The 23,984-nt window shown below is 39.7% G+C and overlaps 1 protein-coding gene across 1 annotated transcript in view; it reads right to left on the bottom strand.

Annotated features, from left to right (window-relative positions):
• Positions 1 to 2,522: 2,522 nt before the first annotated feature.
• The window catches only part of myo1d (myosin 1D), a 119,835-nt gene continuing 98,373 nt past the window's right edge, over positions 2,523 to 23,984 (bottom strand). Inside the window, exon 22 of the mRNA XM_026178077.2 lies at positions 2,523 to 7,247. Coding sequence (XP_026033862.2) covers positions 7,091 to 7,247 — 157 coding nt within the window. The 3' untranslated portion in view covers positions 2,523 to 7,090. The remainder of the gene's footprint in view (positions 7,248 to 23,984) is intronic.

The raw sequence follows: 23,984 nt of genomic DNA, 5'->3' as shown, positions 1-23,984 counted from the left end.
CATAAAGGGAGGAAATCTGCTTTCCTGTAAGACTTAGAAAACAATAAAGTCATAACAGAAGATGGTTTGTTTAAGCTGTATATTGTATTTCAGTTCAGTTCATTGAGGACTATCTCATGAGTGCCCTCTAGGTGAATTGCAGCCATTGTCAGAACAATATTAATAGGAAGTGGAATTGCCCTCTGTACTAGGTTCAGTGTTACTGAGCCATAGGAAAATATAACTTTTAATTTCCACACCTGTGTTTATATCTGAACTGGCAGTTCATGCTCTGTTCGGCTCTCTTTTACTGTGTTGGCAAAACTGATCCTAGCCTCCACATCCACAACTAATGTTCTTGAGCAATGACCTTGAAACCCCCACATGCGGGACAGAGACATACGTGCTATAAAACTGTTGGTGACAGCTGTAAATATACAGAGTGCAACTTTGTCATCCATAGTTTTTTGTATCAGGTTTTCTTTTTTTTCTAGATGTGTGGGGTTTTGAAAGACCTGATTTGATTTCACAGATTAGAGTAGCCTCTCTGATTGTAGGTGTTAATATGTGTAACCAGATGGTCTGCACATTACCGTTGATGGCTTAGGGGCAGGACAGGTCAAATTAAGGCTACTTAATTAAGAGCCATGTTTCCTTTGCTCACCAGTGGTGTTAAAAGATAAAAATCTATCATATTCTGTTGTGTGCTGATGGAAATAGAGTCAGCAACAACAAGCTTTTTTTAGAGACTGTAGTAGAAATAGAAATGTAGTGGAGTGAGGCTGTCATCAGTCCACTGAGATCATCCTGAGCCTCAGTGATTTATGCTTTACATTACTGCAAACCTTTTATTCAACAATCACAAGCATAAATATTTTCTCATGTTGTTAAAGAAAAGCTCAGTCAGCTATGTTTTGTGTCTTCCCAAAATAATCAGCAATAATTGTCATTGTCAAGAACAAAAACACCTCAGCGCAATTAGCAATTTGAAACCTCTACTTAAGTTCTTAACAACTTGCAACTGGTCAGGAAATATATACATTTCCTTTGTAACCACGTGGTTGATAATCGCTCTCTTGGCAGCATTAAAAAGCATGTTTGAAGCCTGGTGCTAAAAATGGGTTTGCTCTTTATGGAAAGCTTCCGCCTTCATAGCAACTGTATATTGTGTGAAATTTTTAATAACTGGAATTAGGCGTGTGCCCATTTTGAACAGGTGTGCCGACACAGACAGCTGTCTGCTAGGTTGCCATCCATCTTCTTCCACTTATCCAGTTCGGGGTCATGGGTGCTCTGGAGCCTAGCGCAGCTGTTGCCAGTCTTGCGGGTGGCAACACAAATCATTGATTAGCCTAATGAGCCTGTTTTTGGACTGTGGGTAAAAGCTAATCAGGGACAAGAGGTAGCCAGTAGATTTGAACCCAGGACCTTCTTGCTGCAAGACACCAGTGCTAACCACTGTGTCACTGTTTATAGAGCTATTTTACAAATAATATAACTTACTTTGCTGGCAAGACATCCAATAACTCCATATTCTAGAAATTAAAATTCTGGTATTTTATTAGTTTGTTGCTTGGTAGGCATCTTGAAAGCATTTACACCTGAGCTTTGCACCTGTACACTTTATAGATGCTTCTCGCTATAAGTAACTCCTAATTCCACCATGTGGCTCCAATAAGCAAACCTGACACTGACCAAAATGTCAACACCGAGGCTTCTAATAATAATAATAATAATAATAATAATGGATTGGATTTATATAGCGCTTTTCAAGGCACCCAAAGCGCTTTACAATGCAACTATTCATTCACTCTCACATTCACACACTGGTGGAGGCAGCTACAGTTGTAGCCACAGCTGCCCTGGGGCAGACTGACAGAAACGAGGCTGCCATATCGCGCCATCGGCCCCTAAATTCAAGTCCGAAACCAACTGGTAACATTATTGTGGCTCGGTCCTTTTTTAGTATACAGTCTATGTTTTTAATGTATGGCTGTATGTTTAACATCTCTGAGTGATAGTCAGAGTCTATCTTTGCAGAACAGACCCCAGAAATGTAAATCCGTACATTACTTCACATGTACTGGAAACCTCCCACACCGAGACAGACGTTTCTGGGTTAGTTTGAGCTCTGCTCATTCATTTACCCAACAGATCAGTCAGTCCGGCCTCAGTTAGTCACTGGCCTTGAAGAAAAGTAGACTCATCCCACTCTTTGCAGCAGATAGTCATCCATCAGCCAGTGGATTATAAACCCCTGCTGAGATAGCTGATGATGGCTGGTGACACATTGGCGGTGGGAAGTGGTGTTGTCATGCCAACTGCAGAGGTTTTAGCTGTCTCGACGTCAACCGGAGAAACAGCTGTTAGTGGGTGGATTAACACTGCGCTCTGCCCAGCTATTACCGCATCATGTGTTAGAGACTACGACTGGGAAACAAAACATTAGCCTTTACATCATTTACAGATTAATGACCTCTTATCTGAGCATGCCTGTAGCACATGACGGCACACACATGCAACAAAAGGACAATGGGAATCACTTAGTGAAGCAAATAAATTTATTAATAAATCAATTATTGAAATTGCTTTCATTAAGAAATATAACTAGCATTCATACAGAATATTACAGCATTTCCCTTTAGACGTACCATAAATATATTACAGTATATTTATGGTACTAATGACATCTTACACAAATATGCAAAATACAAACTTAATATAAAATTAGGCACTTGCTGAACGAATGCTGCATACATACAGATTTAGCTTAAAGCTACAGACGACAGAATAAATTACAATAAAGAAAAGGGAATTTGTTTCACTTTGGCTAACATGGATGGGCTTGATAACAGAAACTAGAGACTGCATCTCACTGCACGCCACAATAAAGTGAAGAATGGCACAAGTCCATAAATGTTAACATTCATATTTGATCTTGCCTTTGATTTTTAATCTTATGGTAAAACTTCTAATCAGCATAAAGGAAAAGTAATTATCTTTGATTAGACTCGCACATCAAAGATTTTAATAAAAATCATTAAAGAATAAATTTTGTGATTTTTCCATATTAATAAATCCCGTGAAAACCCCACAGCCAACAACACACTGTGTACATATCCAAAAACATGTGCCATCCAGATCACTGTATTACCGGGCGACATGTCCCTCCATTAAAATGAATGCACAGACTATTTTGTGCTGTATAACATTTATTGCACTAACTGTGCATCAATGCATTTCTGATGCAGTGGTTACATCCACAACAACTGTATGTGTGCTTCAGTAACCTTTGCTAAATCTACAATGCCCAAGTACTGAAGATTATTGTGAAAATGAAATTGCATGTTTGTCATCTACACTACATGACATCAGATATAGTTTTCAGTCATGTTCCCAGTGCAGAGCTGTGGTGCCCAAAACACACTTGATCCACTGCAGACCTGCAGCACTAATTTTCCATCAGTTTCAAAACACGTATGTTTAAATAACCTCAAGGTATAAAAAAAACAAAATACAGGTGAATGAAATGTAAGCTATCGGAGGGTTAGTTATGTTTTATATATATATATGTTTTTTAGGTTCTATAATGCTTCCTTCTGGAGCTGAGGGCATGAAATTCTGTCAAAGACAAGGTGAGTAAGTATGTGTGTCAGTATTTACAGACAGTAAAGAGGCAGAGCTATTCTGGATAGGTTTCCAACTTGAATCAATGAAATGGCCCAATATTGACAGGCTGGCTGTGAAGTTGAAGGTGCTGAAGGTTTGATTTGGCCACTGCTCTTAATTCAGAGACTATAATTCACATGTAGTTGTGAACAGAGTGGGTAGTCATTAGTGCATCAGATTTAATAACTATTCGGAAATGTGTAAAATCAAAGCTGGTAAAGACGCCTGTCAGAGAGCACAGGTAAGGTGAGTGTTCCTATAAAGATGTGACAAAGCTTTTCACTGGCTCCAAGACAAAGAGATCTTCTCCTTTCCTTCATATTTATTAAGATCTTTGTCTCTGTATTTAAAGGAGCTTTGTTTCTGATCGTTTATATTTCCTGCCTTGTCTTGTTGCAGGTGTACTCTCCCTCTTTATTGCCACACCTCTCGACTCCAGGATGACTGAAGAATTGTATAAACCTGAAGGATCTTCATCGCCTTGCAGGATGGTACAGCCAGCCTAGCTGAGCAGGCAGCCAAGTGATTTGACCGAGGAAGCAAAAACAGAGAAGGAGGGAGGAATGGGGGCAGGGAGAGAGGAGAAAAGAAGCAGAGCAAGTACAGGAAAGGATCCCGGGCAGGGCTTTGTTCACCAACCCCCTTTAACTTAAGAAAGCAACGAGAGAAGCGCTGAAGTGAGAAGTGACACCGAGTCCATCCTAATGATGAGCGGTGAATAGCCGCGCAGAGAGGAGGAGAGGAGAGGACAAGCCCTGTGGGAGATTACTGCATGTTGGAGGATATGGAGAGCTGCAGTGTTATAGCTAACACACACACACACACACAGACTTTGCTGAGCTCCTCTGAAAACCACCTATTAGCGCTGCCAATGTCACTTCCTTAATCCACACCACGAATGCACCAATTTCCCCAAACAACTCTGTGTCTTATCAAGCAACAGGACAAGGTCATCCAGCAGAAAAGCTCTGAGGTAAAAATGGGGGAGAGGGGCACTCACAAGCTAATTTAGATAAATGACTTGTTCATACAACACTCAGACACAGTCGGAGAACTGTGGCTAAAACGACTGCTAACAAGTTTTCCTCTCAGTTGTGACGAAGCCTGCCTCTTCAACTAGGGCAGACACAGAGGGAACTCCATTGCTAACCTTGGGCTGTTGTTCCTTAACCCAGATTCTTTCCTGTGTCTTTACACAGAGACAATGCAGCCCTGTGACTGTGGGCAGAATAATTATATAGTACTAAAAGTTTCCGATAATCTTTGGACTCAACAAAAGCATCCGACAGCATAACTGTTCCTTCCCTATTTTAGAACCAACCTGACTTTCATTAGCAGATGTTTTTGGTGACAAATGACAAATCAGAAAGAACCCATTTTAATTTTTATTTTATTAGTATGTTAAGTGCTGCATATAGCTCAATACCTGCGTCTGTGAAGTTCTTGAATGCAGCTTTCTAGCTATAAAAATGTTGTTGTCAAGCATTTTTTTCTTAACAAGTAGAAATGTCATCGGCTGATCAAAATTATGAACTTTTATCAAAAGACCCTGAAAAACCAACTAAATGAGGTTATGTGTGAATGATTTTAAAACTGCCAGAGTCAAGAGTTTTTACTTTTAAGCTTATATATTTGTTGCATGGTAGCAAAACTGTATTTACACAAGAAAAGCAAAGAGTGTTGTTGCTGACTGAAGATGAGCATCAGGCTTTCATCGACTGTAGTTTCACAGCCATCTGTGTTTACAATTCAAGATCTACTCTGCAGGAAGCTTCCTGGTTTTGTTTGTATGTGCACTGCTGAAAACCACCGAAATTTGAATATCACCATCCAATGCACATAAAGACAGATATTGCAATTTTTATGCTGCCACACTTTGTTGTAATTAATCTAAAAAACACAAAAACAGCATATTGGAATGTGCTAACAATGGACACTCACCTAACAGCTTGTAAGAACATTACAAACCAGACCCAGAGCCACTTTCACGCGCTGATGATTAGATTAGTACAATTTGGCTTTTCACACTTTGAGAAGTGTGATTAATTTTTTTAGTGAGATAAGATGTAAATGAAGTCTCTGAATAGACCACAAAATATACGAAAAGTCATGGGGACAGCAGTCTGACTAAGGACGTCACACCCTTCTGTCCTCGCTCCTTCTTGGTGGCTACCAGCCAGCCTCTCTGAGCCAAGAAGTGAAGAGCGAAAAGAGCTAATCAACACACACACAGACTTCCTCAATCGCACTCACACACACTCACTCACTCTCCTTTGATGAAGGGGATATTTGTCAAGTGGAAGCCTATTCCAAAGGACTAAGGGCCACTACAAGTCATCAGGCTATTCACTAGACACAAAGACAGCAAATGAGAGTGCATTTAGGAGCTGGAGTTCACATGGGATTATACAGTACTGGCCAGTAAGAACATGAAGTCTCACGTTTAGAGAAAATATGGACTGAAAACACTTGTAGGGAACAAAGTAACGCTTATGTCATCATCCACTTATTTGACTTTTGTTAACGAGTTACAGAATCCCTGTTTACACCAAATGCAGTGTAAGTTCTGCATGCACACATATTTGCACTGCTGTTCACAAACAGCACGTTCTAACCTCACATAAGCAGCATTAGCGTGTTTATTATAAAACTGCAGACATCGCACAGAAACTATAAGATTACAAGATTAAAATTAGTAGATTTTTCCTGTGTTGCTGGCTGCAAAGTTCAGGATGTGCTCAACACATCCAGCTCAACACCCTGTGACTAAAACTAAAAGAAAAATGTGCTATTTGATTCTCGCTCACTGTCCTTTTAAGTGATTGTGACTATTGAAACAAAAACTATAAGTGGACAACCTTCCACTCACCGCTTACGCAGGCAAGTCTGCAACTAAAGTAATTATAATTAAAGTTATTTAGAAAACAAAAACAGGTTTCTACTGTTTTAAAGCAATTTAGATGAATCAAAGTCATACATGAATTTTCTCTTACTTAATTTTTTATGGTTTCACTTTTGATGTGGCTCCTACACACGGAGCTGCAGGGATTATGAATTGCTGCAAAGCCTTTGGATTTTATTTTTTTTGTCTCTTATGCAACATCAGTGGTTCTGAGAACAGTTGCTGCATAATCTCCTCTCACCTCCACTCAAAATAATCAATGCACAATAAAAAAAATATTGCACAAAGCAAATCATTTCAATTTTTGATTCTAAAAAAAGAACGAACACCTCTTTGGTGCATAATCATATAGTGCATATAAAAAAAAAACCCCGCCTAGAATTCAACTGAAAATTCAAATTTGGCATTGCTTTCCAAACTGAGGACCGAGCTGCTCTGTCACATTATTAGCAGCTCTGCAAAACAACACAACAAGTGAATCATCATCATTATTATTCAAGACAGCTTCAAAATCAGCTGCTTTTTCTGTCTCGGCCCACTTTAGTTGCCAGGAACAGCCAGGATGTACCCAGACCGGCTCTTGGTGAAGTCCGGCTGCGACTGGTTGATCTTGGGCTCAACGATGACCGTGCACTTTCTGCCATTCATGCTGCACTGGATGGGACTCGCAATGTTCACCTGCAGCTTCCTCTTCTCACTGTGGAAGGAGAATACAAAGACAGAAATACCTGTTAGAATTCAGACAAATTACTGAACACTGATTAGACGTTCTTAATGAAAATATCTGCAAACATAACCTCGGATTATTAGTCTGGTCATTACAATCAGAAAATATTTGCAGCCTCACTGGTTTCACTGTTTAATGCACAGAGATAAAATAAGCAGATCCATTAGTAACCAGAATGTGTGTACGAGGCAGAGCACAGGTACAAGCCATTAATCATGTTTACTCCATCATAATCTTGGAAATACACCACAGTCACACACACACACACACACACACACACACACACACACACACACACACACACACACACACACACACACACACACACACACACACACACACACGCTCATGTTGTAAATGCTCTTACTGTATATGCACAGTCACACTCACGCAGTAATAATAAATCTTGGAGCCACAAATCTTGCTCAGAAAAAAACTCTCCTTTCATAAAAACAAAATCCTTCTCAGTCATGCACACTGTCAGACTCACATATGTACACACAGACACACTTTTATGAAACCAGGTACTGTTGTGCACAACAATGACAGAGCATATAAGACAGAAAAACTGCTTTTAAGTGAGATGGAAAAAAATACCAGAGGGAAGTGATCCAAATATACCATAAAAATAAAATTTTTTAATTCGTATTTATTTAAAAAGGGACAATGCAATCTAACATAGTCCTCATATGGAGCATGAAACTGATGTGCTGCACATACAGTCTATAGCTATTGCTAATTTCCAGCTCGTGTCCATTGTTGGGCTTTTACATCCACGGTCTACAAACAAAATTACAACATAATAATTCTGTGTAATGCTTAAAATAAAAGTCAGAAAAGATATATGATTAAATTAAGATGTATAAAGTGAAATACAAAATCTAATTAAATTATAAAGTGTATTAAATTAAAAACACAGTTGAAAGACCTCGAGTTGCTTAAACTTGAGCGGCTAACTTGCCTTTTAGTTTTGAACTCAGGAATCAGCTTAAAGGATTGTGGCAGAAGATCAAAGAGATCCTTTGGAATTTTATTCACGTAACACCAACTAACAGATGTCACCCTGGGTCACTTTACATAGAAAGTCTTATAGAGAGAAATCTAACAATCCCCCACTGTGCACTCAAGCAACCACAGACTTATTACAAGGTCAGAAAGGGACAACAAAAACCCCATCAGCCGGTTCATGGAGATTTTAAATTTGGAGTGAGGAGGAGAAATCCAGTCTACTAAAGAAAAAAAAGCATGCACTAACTTGCAGTAGTGTACAAAATGTGATCTTTAAGTTTAATGACTTCAGCCGTAAAATTCAAAAACATTATCTGATTAAATCTAGCTGATTATGCTTTTTTTTTTTTTTTAGATTGCTTCATCCTGTCGCCTTGCACATGTGCCTCTGTGATGTGCATTCAGTGTGTCAAAACAGAAACCTGCAACTGGGATTAAATTTGCTGAACGAGGATGAAGCTGCAGATAGTCAAATGTGACGAGCAGGTTTCGTGATGACCCAAGACTCAAATAAGTGTTTGACCCTGAGGAAAGAATTCACGGTGCACAACCCCGCTGAAGAATGACAAGCATGGCATGAATACTTATCATAGAACTAGTTCTTATTACTAGTGATGATTCTCAACATGAAAACTGATCCATGGTGAAATTACATAGTGCACATCCAAGTGTTGAGGGGACCTCCATGGAGTGACAGCTGTGCTGGAAGCAGTCCAGAACTGCACAAGGAGGGAAACCTCCAAGGGGAGATCGGCCAAAATGTGTTTTTTGCAGCAAAGATTCGATCGCACCTCACATTGGATATGTGATGCAGACTAGTTTGTAAGCTGAATCTTTTAAAGACCTGTATGGTCAAGACAGCAGAAACACTGCCGCTGCACCCTGTTCAAAGCCACAGCACGAAAATACACGGGTACAGTAGAAACACTGCACACCCATGTAGGCGTTTTAAATTACTGTGGCTGTAAACGTTACAGACCTACTCTAATGTCTGTGTCATGTGATCTAGTGTCAAATCAGTCTAAACCTAGAAGTGTGACTGCTAGTAGTGTATAAAGCATGCTAGCATTAATAGACAGCAGCACTAGTAGTAGTGGCTGCAGTTAAGTTTTTGCAGAAACTTGCAGAGCCTTTTCTACTCTGAATCAGCCACTGAAAACCATCTGAACTATATTTATATAAAAGGGCACACATAGTATTTTGTTTACATGCTGCTCAAATGGATCATTAAAGGTAGTAAATGGCCAGTATTTGTGTACCAATTTGAAACGAATACTCGACGAGTACAAACTGGCACTGTGCTGGTTTGGTCCTGGAACGTGCTTGATGATCCAGGCTGTCAAATCAAAGCATGTCTGTTTTTCTCACCTGAACCCTTAGACGACAGCTATTCACTCTAACAACAAAAATAAAAACTGGTGTGTAGGTGGACCGTGATGTGAAGCTATTTGCTGGAAATGTCAATTAAATACAACTTAACATGATAGCTGCAGACTGCCTGCACTCATTCTCATCCAATAACAATCACACGATGTAGTATATAAAATATGGATGTAGCCTCTGGGTCTGAAAAGTAAAGTTATTATGGATAATGCATTAAAACTGGTTTCTTTCTAATGGAAAACAGCAAGCAACTTCTCTTGCTAAAAAAAAGTGCATAAAAAAAACTAAGTAAACACTTTCCTGATGATTTTATGGTGTCAGTCACTAGTTACAAGCTGCATGTAATGCTGACAGAGTGCAGTCTTTAAGATTTCTAGTCATCACAGTGAACAAGGCTTTAGTATTACATGTGGTCAAACGCTTGGCAAGTTGTAAATGTTTGCAGTACTGGGCAGCTGGCAGGCTAACAGCAGCCAAAATGTTGCAATGACTCATTCATTTCTGAATATAACTAGATGTAAGTGTAAAACTTGCAATTTCATTTGAGCTAAATGTATTCACTTTGCTTCTAAATATTGAGTATAGTCAGTAGTTTAGTAGTTGACAGGACTGTGTTGTTAAGCTAAGCTAAGAGGCTGGCAGATGCAGACTTATATTCGTGAGTATGATTTTGCTGTTGGACAAACAAATATTCCCCCCGCCCAAAAAACAGAGTAGAAATATTCTTTTAAATGGAAAAATAAGTAGGCAGCTAAATTTCTCAGTTCCTAACTCTTTAACGATAAAAAATGAAGCTACAGGGAGCAACTGAATAAAGCCCTGGCGATCGCCATGACAGAATTTTATATCTGTGTGTGTGTGAATGTGTTTTTAAAGCAAGAATATATGTATGAGATGCTAACGTGCTATGGAAATAAATCGTGATTATGCTATGTGGGTGTATACGAGTGTATGTGGGAGAGAAATGTGTATGATTACGGTGCTGTGCATCTTAATAACCTTCAACACAGTGGAGACGTATGTACGAGCATGTTTCAGCTCACAGATTGAGAAAATTAAGATGAATAACAGAGAAGAATTCATGCAGCTCTGCTGTTGAAGGAATGATCCATATGGTGGTGCTGGGTTGGAGCACAGCAGTGGATTGGCTTTTAGTGCCTGTCACATCTAGTTAGACCCTTTCTGGGTGAACGGGTGCTCTGCCTCGTTTGCTCTTAAACAGGATCGATGACGGGAATCAAAGAGTGAGAAGAAAACGGCATAAATCGTGTGGTTGCTGTTAGCAGAAAGCGAGAGAGAAATCCGAGGTGATGTAAATGTGAGGAGGGGAACGAGAAGATGAGAGTGATAATTGCTCTCTGGTGGAGGGGAAGATGGAAATGTAGACAGGAGGGCTGGCGACAGGAAGCTGAAAGTGTGATAAATAAATATGCATCTCTCTGTTCAGTCAAGTGCTTGTCTTGTCACACTTTCTTCAGTGGCACAATTACCGATCGTGGCATAAACAAATTCATTATCCGCAATTACTGCCTCCCATCTCTGTCCCTGAAATGTGAACCGATAACGCCGACTTGTTGCACAACAACAACAAGAAGTCATAAACAACAAGCGAAAGGCTTCTGCTGCCCACGCTGCACTCCTCTGCAGAGTGTGTGTGCAGCTCTCCATCTCTGCTTAGAGTGGAAAAGCTCAGACTACCACCGATGCTGGTTTCCATGGCAACCCCCGTGAGCTGAACTCCCCCATCTGTCATGGCTGCCAGCCAGGAAATGGGACTGTTGGTGTGAGTATGTTTAGATATGCCTCTCTCTCCGTCCATCTCTACCTCTCCCATCTCTACCGCGCTGCTGAATTGCCAGAGGGGATGCTGTGCTGTGCTCCGTGTGAAGGGCAAACAGGGTTAGGCTCACATAAACAGCAACATACCCACATGTATACACACACATAATACCCTGTAACACACTCTCACAAAGCCAAAATGATCTCAGACACCTTTCTGATCTGTCAGCTCCAAACCTTTACTCTGAATAAATACTCCAATAAAAACCAATAGAAGCCTTTATCTGTGAATAGAAAAACGTGATCAGTTGAGTCTTAAGGTCACTGGCTGGCCTTTCCCATAACGAGCCAGAGCCCCGAGGGTAGACTTGGTCCTTCATTGCATGGCCTCTCCAACTGGAAAATCAATTCTTTCCTTTACTCCAACCTCGCTCCCTTTGTGCGTCTTTGCCCTTCATGCCATGTGAGCCCAGCCTCACTTGCTTCCTAAAGTAATTCCCTTTCACTGAGAAGGATGCAGAACAGGAGGAGAAAGGGAAAAATAAAGAGAAGGTGAACTGAAATGAGTGATTAGATGAAATGGGAGTGAAAATAAAACTTGAGCGCAAAACTGTGGAGGGTCGAGGTCAAGTTTAAGTGTGATGAAAAGGAAAGACAAATATAAAATATGTAGAAAGTCCTATGCAGAATGGTATCTGAAAGGAAAAGTGTTGCAAAATGAAACAGGGGGGAAGAGATGTTGGAAAGACTATTTTCAGGTCGAGAAGGCAGGATTACCTCCAGTCTGTTAAGCCATCCAGTCCCACTTCTGAGTCATCCCTCTAATAGTGTACCTGGCTGTCCCCCAAGCTTGCTGCTGCTGAAAAATATATGAGCTCTGCAGGTGGGGAAGTGGGGAGGACCACTTTGCAAAGCTAGGCTTGCTCTAAAGACTTAAGACTTTGAGGACAGGATCAAAGTTGGAGCACAGAACACAAACTACTGCAGGAGCTTAATCAGAGGCAGTGATGGTTTTGGAGTTTTACAATGATTCAAATAGCTCTTACAAAATTGGAGAAGAAAAGAAATATCTGGATAATAATCTCAATCATATTAACATGTGGTTGAAGAGCTTCCAGTGACATCATGAGTGACATATCCTATTTAGCTATATTTGCTTTAAGGATAAACTGCAAGCGTCCAACCTCTCTCTATACTCTGGTCCTAATCTTATTTAACAGGTTATCAAGGAGAAAATAATGCAATGCAGAAATCTCTGCAGCGGTACGAAACAAGGCGTCTTCAAAAGAACAAAAAATAAAGAGCAAAGAGAAAGAATCAGGCTGTGAAAGTGTGCTGAGGGATAGAGAAAGGTATAGATCTGAACAAAAACAGAAAAAAGAAACCGAAACTCCTGCAGGCTGACACACGAGAACAAAAGTTGGGTCTACACTGGAGATCTGTCAAAGCCTCAGCACAGATCTCCTCCTTACAGACAGTCCTGAAAAAGTGAGGCCACCTTCTATATATAAAAAGAAAAAAAAAGAACAGTCTCCTTACATCAATATTTCAGCTGGGAGATCACAGAGATCAAGAGAGGAACCTCACGAAGGGAAGGCATGCACAAATGTGCCATATGTTTGTTCCTGACAGTGAGCATGAAGTTCAGGCACCGCAGGCCAACTTGACTGATGGATTTCAGGATTTCTTGTGCACATTAAAGCTACAACTATACAGCCACGACTTTACACACTTTAAAAGCATTCCCTTTACAGTACAGGCACGGGGCATCGTTCACTAACAGTAACTACACACAAATCGGTGCACAAGCTCTTCAAACACACGAATATTTAATCAGTATTTTCCTCCCGGCTTTGTACAAACAAATTTAGAAATGCCACCGGCCGTGCATGAGCACAGACGATGAAGGTATGACAAACATTTAATGCACAATGATGACATCCACAGTTTCAAATGCTTAACGTGTCAAATTCATGACAAAAGCTTCCATTCTTGCTCGTTATAACTTAAACTCTCCAATAGCTGCTTTTGGTCACCCCGTGATCGGAAGGTCGGGGTTTCAAATCCACTGAACGGCTACTCTGAGGTACGCCTGAGCAAGGTACCTACACACTGCTCCCTGGGTGCTGGATTGTTGGCTGCCCACTGCTTCACTGAGTGAAAGGGTTAAATGCAGAGGACAAATTTCCCAACGGGAATTAATAAAGTATACATATTATTAACTCTTATTTCTTAGTTTCAGCCTTTACTGGTTTCATCTTCTCCCTTTAGACAACCTCACCACTTTGGGTGAAGGAAAGCGAAAGTAGCAGTGCCTGCTACACGCAGTAATTTTAAATGCTTGAGATTCACTAACATACACTCAGTAATAACAATAAAATTGTATGGTGTGCATGCCTTATTGATTTTGTGTGTTTTCTGGGTAAAAAAAAAAAAAAAAAAAGATTTCTACACACACCAAACAAACGAGGCCAATTCTCTCTTGAAAAGATGGATGTGCTGTCAACCAGAGATGCTTTTCCATACAAAATGGTTAAATTATTTATGTGAGGCTGGACATTTGTTGTGTTGTAGTTTTGACACCCTTTGTATGTGCGGGTACCTTTCCAGCAGCTACTGATATATGTGTTTACAGTACAGCTGAACAAGAACTGTTTTAATAAAGATATCACTCATTAATTATTTATTTATTTATTTACTTCATGCTAAGCAACGCACAACTAGTTTTCCACAAAACAATGAGGCACAGCAATTAGTTAAAGGTATGTAGCATAATAAGTGAAACTCACCTAATTGCTCAGTATGGCTACTTTATTGTTTTCTACAAATTCAGCTTTTTGAGATGCTGCATATCAGCAAAAAATATTACAGTTGTGAATCAGAATAAACAAGGAAGTAAGCAATGATGGTTACCACAAGGATAACAAAAGATAAAGAAATATAATCGCACTGCACTACAAGCAGGCACTGTGAATTTTTTGTGCCCATGCAGAAAGTTTACAGGAATGCCTGCCTTCACCAACAAAACATGATTTATAGTCTTTTCTTGTTTACATCTAAACAATGATGTCAGCCATTTACCCTTCACTCTGCACTCAGAGCCGTCAGATCGGTTGCTGTTACAATGTTCTACGTTACAGAAATGAAACAAGTGTGATTGTGAACTTTTAAAACAGCTTAATCGATTACTCAGTTTTAAAAACCTTTTATAATGTCTTCTTTATACTTACATATTTTGCTTTCATGTTCTTTTGTGTTTTTATGTTTTTGATGTTAGTTTGTTTTCATTTTTCAAAACACATTTCAACTCAGGTTTTAGAAGAGCTATAAAAACAGCAAAGCCCATTACATATTACATTTAGTTTCACCAGGTCATTAGCCATAGACTAATCAAGGGGCTTACATGTCATCATCATGTGTTTCATATCCACGAGATGCAGGTACATTTACGAGGAGATTCGTTTTATTTCAGCTTAACAGTGGAAAGTTGAGATGGTGTTAATAAACATAAATACACTGAAAAAAATAAAGCTTTAAGGTGTTTAGTCCTGTATAAGTTACTTTGAGGGACAGCTAGTCGCTGATAATTGTGCTACCCTTCTCAATCATACTACATAGCCTTCCTCCAGATTACAGGCTTACTTTTTAAAATTTGCATGTCACATTTAAGCTTCTCATCTCTGCTCTGAGACTTACGCATTTAAAAATGGCATATTAAAAAGTAGAGAGAACACAGAATCTGCATTTTTGCATCCTGTTCCACTTTTCTTTTCATTTTCTTTACATTTCCTCTTCCTTATTTGCTACACAGGCTTATATTTAACAGCAGACCTGATACAGCATCTCTCTTCCTCTCACTGTCGCACCGTTTTTGTGTCTCACATGGCTGCATCGCATGTCTCACGTGCCCCCGTGTGCTATATTCACACTGCTGCAGAGGAAATGGAAAGATGCACAGGCCGTGAGGCAGCACAAACGATCATTACAAATACCCGCATCAGACTTAAAATCATTTTTTCCGGGTATAAGGAATGCATACATACTACAGGTAGAGGTTAGTGATGTCCATCTAGAACAAAAACAAACCACACACAGTGATTTAAAGTGCCCCAGTTTAAAGTGACTGAGGTCTGGACTGGTTCAAAGTGTGAAAACTGCCTGAGAGGCTTTTGAGTTCAGTTCTATAATTAGCATTAGTGAGCCCATGTAGAAAAGTTTTGGTAGAACTGCAACTGCAGGGTTGGTGTATTAATAATAGAGAAATGCAGAGGGAAGAAGCAATTCTGATGGCGAGCTAAGTGTGTTGATGGGTCTGAAATGTTTGCAGCAGGACACTTTAGTTCAGTGAAAAATGAATGCTGGTGGAGATATTCCAATTGCAGATATTAGATTCCTAAAAGTCAAAGCTAACAAGTCAGAACCATTTAGATAATTTCCTTTCATCTGGATCTACAGCTTATTCCACATTTTTACTCTACATCTCCATCCTTCCCTTTGTACCTCTGGGCTGGCAAAAAGTGTCCTATTAACTGTTGTAGAAGCAAGGAAAGCCTCAAAGACAAGATCAAATGCAACACTGAAAACCATTTGCAGCAACTGCCCTGGTCGGTATAGAATGAGATTTTGCCATAAGACAGCCTTTGCTTGCAGTGTTTACTAAGCTGTGAAAATGCAGCAAGCAGGCATATCTCCTTTCATGTCTTTTTTTTTTTGCCTCACCCTCACCGTGCTTTCCCTTTTCCCGTTGTTATCTATTCTCCCTGCTACAGAAAGAGAAGAGCTGTTCTCACAGTGGGAAAGATCACAAAGTAGGTCATTTTGAGAACAGGGTAAAAATGCACTGACAGCGAAAAATGCGATCGATTAAATCTGGTGTGGGGAGGAAGGAAGGAAGAAAAGAAGTTGGTTTTCAGTGCACATGGAGAAGTGGAGTTCAGAGGTGAAGCTGCGCAAGTGAGGCTCACATCAAAGCAATCTATGCAGCGGCTGAGATTCAGTCCTGCTCCAGGCCTTTGGACAAGACAAAGAAGAGGAATGTTACAAGCTATGGAAAAGTTGCCGCTGCATAACACCGTAAACCACTTTGTTCATCACACTCCCAAACATGTAAGATGGTATATTATTCTCGTTCTGATGCATTGAACTCCCATAAGACAAATTAGACTTCACAATATTGTGAGAACTAGACTCCAAAACTCCCAGGAGAAGCTGCATGAAGTTTGATGATACATGAACAGTAAACACGAGCTAAAAAGGCCTCTTCTTGTTAATATTCTAAGCGAGTGTTTCTGCTTCTTTATGCGCAGTAAGCGAGTTCTGGAGCGCTGCAGTCGGGGAATAGAGATGCCGACTATCAAGGGCCGTCGAGGGTCAACTGTAGTGACTGAATAAAGTGCCTTTTTGTGATCCATAAGTGTAAAATTTGAGAATTTCAAGCATGTGTTTCCCAGTTTGGGCTGAAATCAAATACAAGAGCTTAAAAAACAACAATTTAACAGCTGCTGTGTTTTCTGATGAAAAGTGACTAAAGCTCAGCAGCTGCGCGTCTCAGTTTTCATCTGTTTTTCTTCCTGCTCTGATTCAGCACAGAACTGCTGCCATTATCCTGCGAATGAGTCTGTGGAAGTCTGAGACATGTGTGATTGGACAATTACGTTTAAAGCTTTGGAAGGAGAAGATCACTGAATCACATTTATATATTAGATTGTATATGAAGGATGGATTTAGCCACCCTCATGGCACCCAGTGGTTTGAGAACCTTTTCCAGTAGTCACTTAGAGATGTTGTGGTGTGATTTTAAAGTTATTTTATGGGTGAAAAAAGCACAACAAAGCTTTTTTTTTGTGTCAATATGCACCACAGTTTTATATAATTTAAACTTATGCTGCTCTGATAAAATCATCTGACACCTAGTCTAAGACTAACTTAAGCACCAAAACCATTTAGAACAAAAGGACCAAAAATGTGTGTTGACTACTGGTAGGACTGCCACATGACATCCTTATTCCCTGAGGACAGCAGGTGAATGACTGCCATCAATAACATCTACTTGCACAAGCTGTTCACAGATGCCCCAGTTAAACAAAAGGACAGACTTCTCACCTCTACATTTCATTGTTTAAGAGATCAGTGTGAGATGAAAAAGAACCGGAAATGTGCAAAGCAAAAGCCTTGTTCTCCAGGGGGACACTGTCGCTGCTCCACAGATGGTGGAGGCTATGAAACACTGCAGAGTCATTATAGCCACACAGCAGGAGGCTTAAACAAGCCTGTGCAGGAGGTCAGCTCTGTGTCAGATCCTGTCACTCTCTTTGTTCTTCTCTTTATACCGTGAAACCAGCGAGTTAAACCTTACTCACCAATCACCTGTGCCTTTGGCATTTCACTGATCGCATCTCAAGGCTCAGTAGAGTTTACTTTAAACACATTAGGTCAGTCAGTACATTGGTACACACTGACTCAGAGCAGATAACAAACAGAGTCAGCCTCAATTAGCTGCTCATTACCAAAGCGTGACTGCTCACTTGTCAAGTGGTTACGCCTCCACTTGTGTTCATTAAATTCAATCAACGTATCAATCAAAGGTTCATCCATTTCCATATACTGCCACAAGACTCTTCTCTTTGCAGTGGTAGGAAATCTGACATGTGCACAGTAAATCACATTAACAGACACGCTAATTGTCTGAGAAAGACAGGACTCATCGTTAATTCTAGGACAAGAAATGTAACGACGGGTTTAACTCATTTTTCAAATTTAAGTTATTTAAAAGGTAAAAACATAATTTTGGGAGCACAGATGGTCAGATACCAAATCCTCAGAGCAAATAATCAAGAGAAAAATATGCACTGAGCAGGCAACAGAAAAAGTTTGAAAGACTTAATTCAAAGAACATTTTTTCCCCACTTTCTATAAGTTGCAAACTCAATGAATCAGTCCAGCAAAAGTCCTTAAGGATGTGACTATTCCTGAGTGCTCAGCTGGAGTAAACAGTATTGAGAACTTTTAACCAATAGCTTTTCCCCCGTCGTTTAAAAAGCTTATCAAGGTATTTTTAACCAGAATGCGCAAAGTATTAAAAATATTAAAAGGCAAGAAAACCTGAGGCCAGTTTCATTAAGTTAGACACTAACTAGAGGTGGGAGAAACTAAAAAGATCTGTTGTACGAAGCAGTTTAGTCATAAATTCTGAGTTTGAAAGAAGAGAAATGGTAGACTGAGTGACAGCATCTGTTTGCCTTATTAGAAAATATTAGTCTTTTTAAAGAATTCAACAGTTACAAGTATATTTTACTAGCAGAATTCAGCACTCATCTTTTTCCTATGGAGAAAACTACAGTGACAGTAAGAAGTGTTGGAAACTTCGTGCTTCATAAAATTTCAATGCACTGCAAACCTGCATTAGAATTTGTTATTTGACAAGACTCAATACTCTTTACTTTACAGAACAAACAAAGATGGTGTAAATATGTCCTTATTTCTCTGAATCACTCTAACTAATAATAATAATAATAATAATAATATCCATGAGAAACATTAAGACGGGTCTAATGCCTCTATTTTGACATTTTCAGATGAAATCAGTAGTCAAAGTATTTCTGCAGGCAAGCAGCCCCAAGTTTATCAGGGCTGGATATTACATAAACTCGGATAAAAGGCAGAAAAGGCTAGATCAAATTGACAGATATGCTGTGGTACTTTTGATATTAGTGTCAGAAAGCACAGATGGAGGGATAATGAATAAAGTAAGGCAATGAAAATGGGAAGGAAAATATGAAGGCACAAGAGAAGCGTGGTGAGACAGCAAATGATGGGGATTTAAATGGCAATTTGGAAATGAAGACAGGAAAGCAGGGACGGGAACAAGAAGAAGAAAACAAATGAGGCCTCAATCTGAAATGGGAGGAGAGATAATAGAAAGGATAACAGGAGAAAAGAAGAAGAGTCCAAGGGAGGAGGAGGCGGAGGAGAAACTGTGCTGAGGCTAATCATAATTGGCCTGACACTGGGAGATGGTATGGTGCTGTTGCTGGGCGAAACATGTGTGTGTTTGGGGGTGGGGGAGGAGTACGGGGTAAATGTAAAGGTCAATGAAGAAATGAAGTCCGTGAAATATCAAGGCTCTTAATTCATTCCTACTACTTCATCTCAGCCTAACAGCACTTGTTGTGTTGTGCTTTTATCCACATGGAGAGTAAGATACTAGACTACAGTAAGAGCGAACATTATATCCATACATGCAGAGCTCCTGTGGGAATGCAGAGCCAGCTACTTTGCTAGCAAGTGGTCATGTAGCAGAAGAAATATAGTGCATAAAAACAGATGCAAACTGGTGAGTACTGGTCCATAAAAGACAGACTGGATTAACAGCCGTAGTCTACTAATACATTCATCCTTCGACAGCTTCTACAGTTAGAAAGCACCAAAAGAAGAAGTGCAATTAAAGTTTAAACAATTCAGTGCAAATGCATTTATTGCACATTTACTTGATTAATTACATTGTTGCAAAACTGTTTGCATACCAAATATCATCATAATATCCATTATTTTGCATTTTTTCTGTTCTGCTTGCTCAAGACTGTTTATGGACACTAACACGAGAGACTCTGATAAGACATTTATGTTGGAAACTTTGTGTTTTCTTCAGTTTACACTGCGTCTGAAGACAATAAGTGAGCGAGAAAGGAAAAAATAAATTTTTGAAGACATCAGTATGATGCGTGGCCACTCTTTGTTGGACCCCTGTAGTTACACTTGTGCTGAGCCTCTCGTTCAATTTGCAGTCGTCACCTCTTTGTAATCATTTGTTGATCTGCTACATTGAACCACAGGAACTGTGGCATTTGAAGGGTAGTTTAAAAAGGTAAAGTTCAGAGTTGAGATTTGTCAGAGAGCTCAGATATGAATTAAACAGCAACGCTCCATAATGAGAAGCCACAAGGTTTAAAATAATTTACTGAGGGTGCAATTAAACTTCAGAGAATTTCCCATGAAAAACTGATCCTTACGAGTAGCTTGAACTTTCCTAAATCCAGCCACACTTATCTCAGCCCATTAGAGCGCAGCTGAAATGATGCTTAATAAATCTGTCCCAGACTGCTGTATCTGTCAGAAGGTCACTAATTACATCTGTGCAGTTCTGTTCACAAGTAGTACGGCAAACACACGCCGTAAACACTATTCTGTTAACATTCACACAAGGACTCAAAGTCTTATCACTAATTACTGAGTCTCTGAAATTTTAGATGCACTCATGGTGATTTTAATTTTAATCTGCTTGAAGACATATGATCTATTCAGCTCGTCACTGTGGAATTATTGATGCTCAATGCACCAAAACCGCTAAAGCAATCAATGCAAAAGGCTTTTCTTCTGTTAGCTGATAAATACATTAAATGCATCACCACCAGTTCTAGCCATTACCTTGTAAAGTCCCATTTCAAAGTGCTGATTATTATTATTAGTATTATTATGTTGATATTGAAGTAATCATATTAGACTAGACTAGGGTGCTAAGCTATCAGCTAATGCTAGAAAAATGGATCCATACCCGGATGGGTGTGCCACATAGACGCACACACCTGTTAATTAGTATCATATGAATACAATATTCAAACCTCTTACCAAATCTCTCTACATACATCTTCTGTTGGTACAATTAACTAGAAAATCATGTTATTTGTGAGATATACCATAATGATGTTCTAAAAAGGACCAACACCACAAACATGCTTGAGAGGTGAGTTCAGCAGTTCAAAGTATTCGAGGCATAATTACCCACACTTTGTAACTACTTGGATCAGAGGAGTCGCTTGCTTGGAGTAAAGTTTGGTATCCAGGTTGACTGCTCACATATATACATACATATATATGTATATTTGCATTTATGTGAGTCTGTACTCAGCCTCTCTCTCTTTCCTCCAGGTCATTTGGGTTTGGTTGAACTTTCTTTCAGCCATGTGTGGTCTGTCTCTTCATCTCTTTAAGTTGTGACAGATGTTGCACAACATGTGTCAGCAACAACTGGTCAGTCAAAGTCTTAATAACTTTAATAAAACTTCAGTGGGGAAATTCTTTTAAAAAATTCCCCCCAATAAGATTCCTATGTAAAAGGAAATGATCAAAAGCATTTTTGGATCAGGCTGCAAACATGTTTATTTCTGCTGGAAAGGCTTGCATTTTAACATCAGTCGTGGGTACAGACTTACTCTTGGAAGTATCCTCAAGTAGTCATTTAAACATGTGAAAATGCAAAACCAAGTCAGCCTTGAAGGTAGCTGCACTGTGTAATAATACAACATGGTATGGGAAGGCGATTTAAAGTGAAATTTTCTCCACATATGCAGATTCAGTGTGCTATACAAGGCACAAAGTAAAATGAATAATTACCCTTTATATATTGGATTCTATTCTATTTTATTTAATCCAGCGCCTCTTTCGTCCTTGTGCGTTACAGAAAAGGAGCGAAAAATGTGGCGAGACAGACGGTGTTTGGGGCTCTCTGCAGTGGAAAGTAGGTCACGTTGACTTGCACATTCACACACATTTTTTTCATTCATACACTGCACATTTTCACACTTCTAAGTATTATCTCTAATGTATGCTTACCCAGTCGGCACACCTAAACACACAATCCTCACAGTCACAACAACACAAGCACTTGGGCTTGGCTACTCGCCATCCATCACTCCACCCGGCCAGCCTCCTCCCCCAGGCTGCAGCACGGTGCCAATGAGACGAGTAGGACTACCCACTGGCCCACATAACAATGACTCCGAGTGTGAAAAGTAAGAAAATTGAAGAAAATTGTTTATCTCTACATATTTGATATTATTTTCAATGCATACTTGTCATTACAAATGGTTTGATACCTAATTTAAGTATAAATAATTGACTATAATTATTGCCTATAAAAATCTTTATTCACATCTAAGATGCTGTTCAAGAAACACCCTTAGCTATCTAATCAAAGACTAGTCAAGGTCATATTGGTTCAATATAGCATGTATATACCCTATAGCGTGGAAAAATCCACAGAGGATTGAGTATCTAGACAGCTAAAAGCTAATATACCAGCTTGTGCTGATTTTCTATTACACAACATATCCATCTCCTTCTTCTTTGTGTGATTTTTTCTATTATTTACAATTTGTTGTCCTACAGTTTTGTTAGTATGTTTCTTTTCACATTTCTCTGTCTGCAGTATGAGATTTGCTGTTATTATCTGCAGACAGCAGGGTTATTAATGGATCGCATGCGTATCAGACAAACATGGATCCGATGGTTGCTATGGGAACTGCATCCGCAGCGCCCCAGAAAGGGGGGGGGGCGGAGAGAGAGAGAGCGAGAGCGGGAGGAGGATGAGGAATGTTAAGTGAAAAACAAGAGGGGGAGGGGGATGAGGAGCAGCAGTGGGGCGGGTGATGGATGGAGAAAGAGGAAATGGAGAAGGAGGGATGGAGCGAAAGAGGAGAAGAGAGAAGCCCACTTCTATCAGTCTGAAATATTTGATTCAGCAGAAAGGGTGACCTTGGAGAGGAAGACAAAAGCAGGTCGGCTTTCTCTCTCATTCTCTCCCTTTGCTTTTCTTATCACTCCTCTCCTCCACCCTCCCCCTCCTTTTATAAAAGATATTAGTGCCATCTTCACATATAACAGAAAAATCACTTTGGCACATTTATTGAACAGCAGTTTTTGTTCTTAAATATTAATTAGTCTCAGCAAACAGACCTGATTCCTATAAAAAGAAAAAACTGCATGAATGGATGGCCTTGATTTATTCAAAGCACCAAATGTGTTAGCACGTTGTCCCATTTACTGCACACATAATGTTTTCCCAGCTTTTAGATAACAATCCTGAAAAGCCTAATGCTGTGTTTTAGTTATTTGGATGAAGTTTAGCAAAAATTCCAGGTAGGAATGTGCGAGTCTGTTGGGTGCCAAATAAAGCTGGTGGCATCTCAGAGATATGTGGCTTACTGTGACATATCAGGTCATGTTAAAAGCATATACAATAGTACAATAATACAGCTGGTCTTGTCACCCTTGTTCAGGATCCGTTGGGGGTCACATTAAATGCACTGGATAGCCTCAAGTACCATTTTTCTACAGGCAGGTTTAACATTGAGCTGGCATATATTACAACCCAGCTTTTCCTATCAAATCTAATTTTAGCAGCTGTTGGTACCTAAACCAAACCAAGTCGTGGGTGAAAGCTCGAGTCGATACAAAACTTACCAGTGAAAGTTAAACTAACAAGAAAACACAAAGATCTTAAACAGGAACATGAACTCTGGTTTCCAGAGTGGGACACCTGTCTGTGACTTAAGTCACTGCCAACCCTGTGGCTTCCTCACACAGACTCAGGAGACGCCAAAGAACGCCTTGCGTGCACCCACTGTGGCACTAGTGACGTTGAACAGTAGTACTTGATGCCCTGGGATGAGATTCGATCTAATAACCTGACCTTAAAGACAAAATGACAGTCATTTTGTTGTGTTTCCCCTATCAGTTACAACCTCTGATGGACCTTTGGTG

The sequence above is a fragment of the Astatotilapia calliptera genome, chromosome 8 (genome assembly GCF_964374335.1).
Source record: "Astatotilapia calliptera chromosome 8, fAstCal68.1, whole genome shotgun sequence".
NCBI classification, from domain to species: domain Eukaryota; kingdom Metazoa; phylum Chordata; class Actinopteri; order Cichliformes; family Cichlidae; genus Astatotilapia; species Astatotilapia calliptera.
Note: the sequence above shows the minus strand (reverse complement) of the source record. Positions and strands in the feature narration are given on the sequence as shown.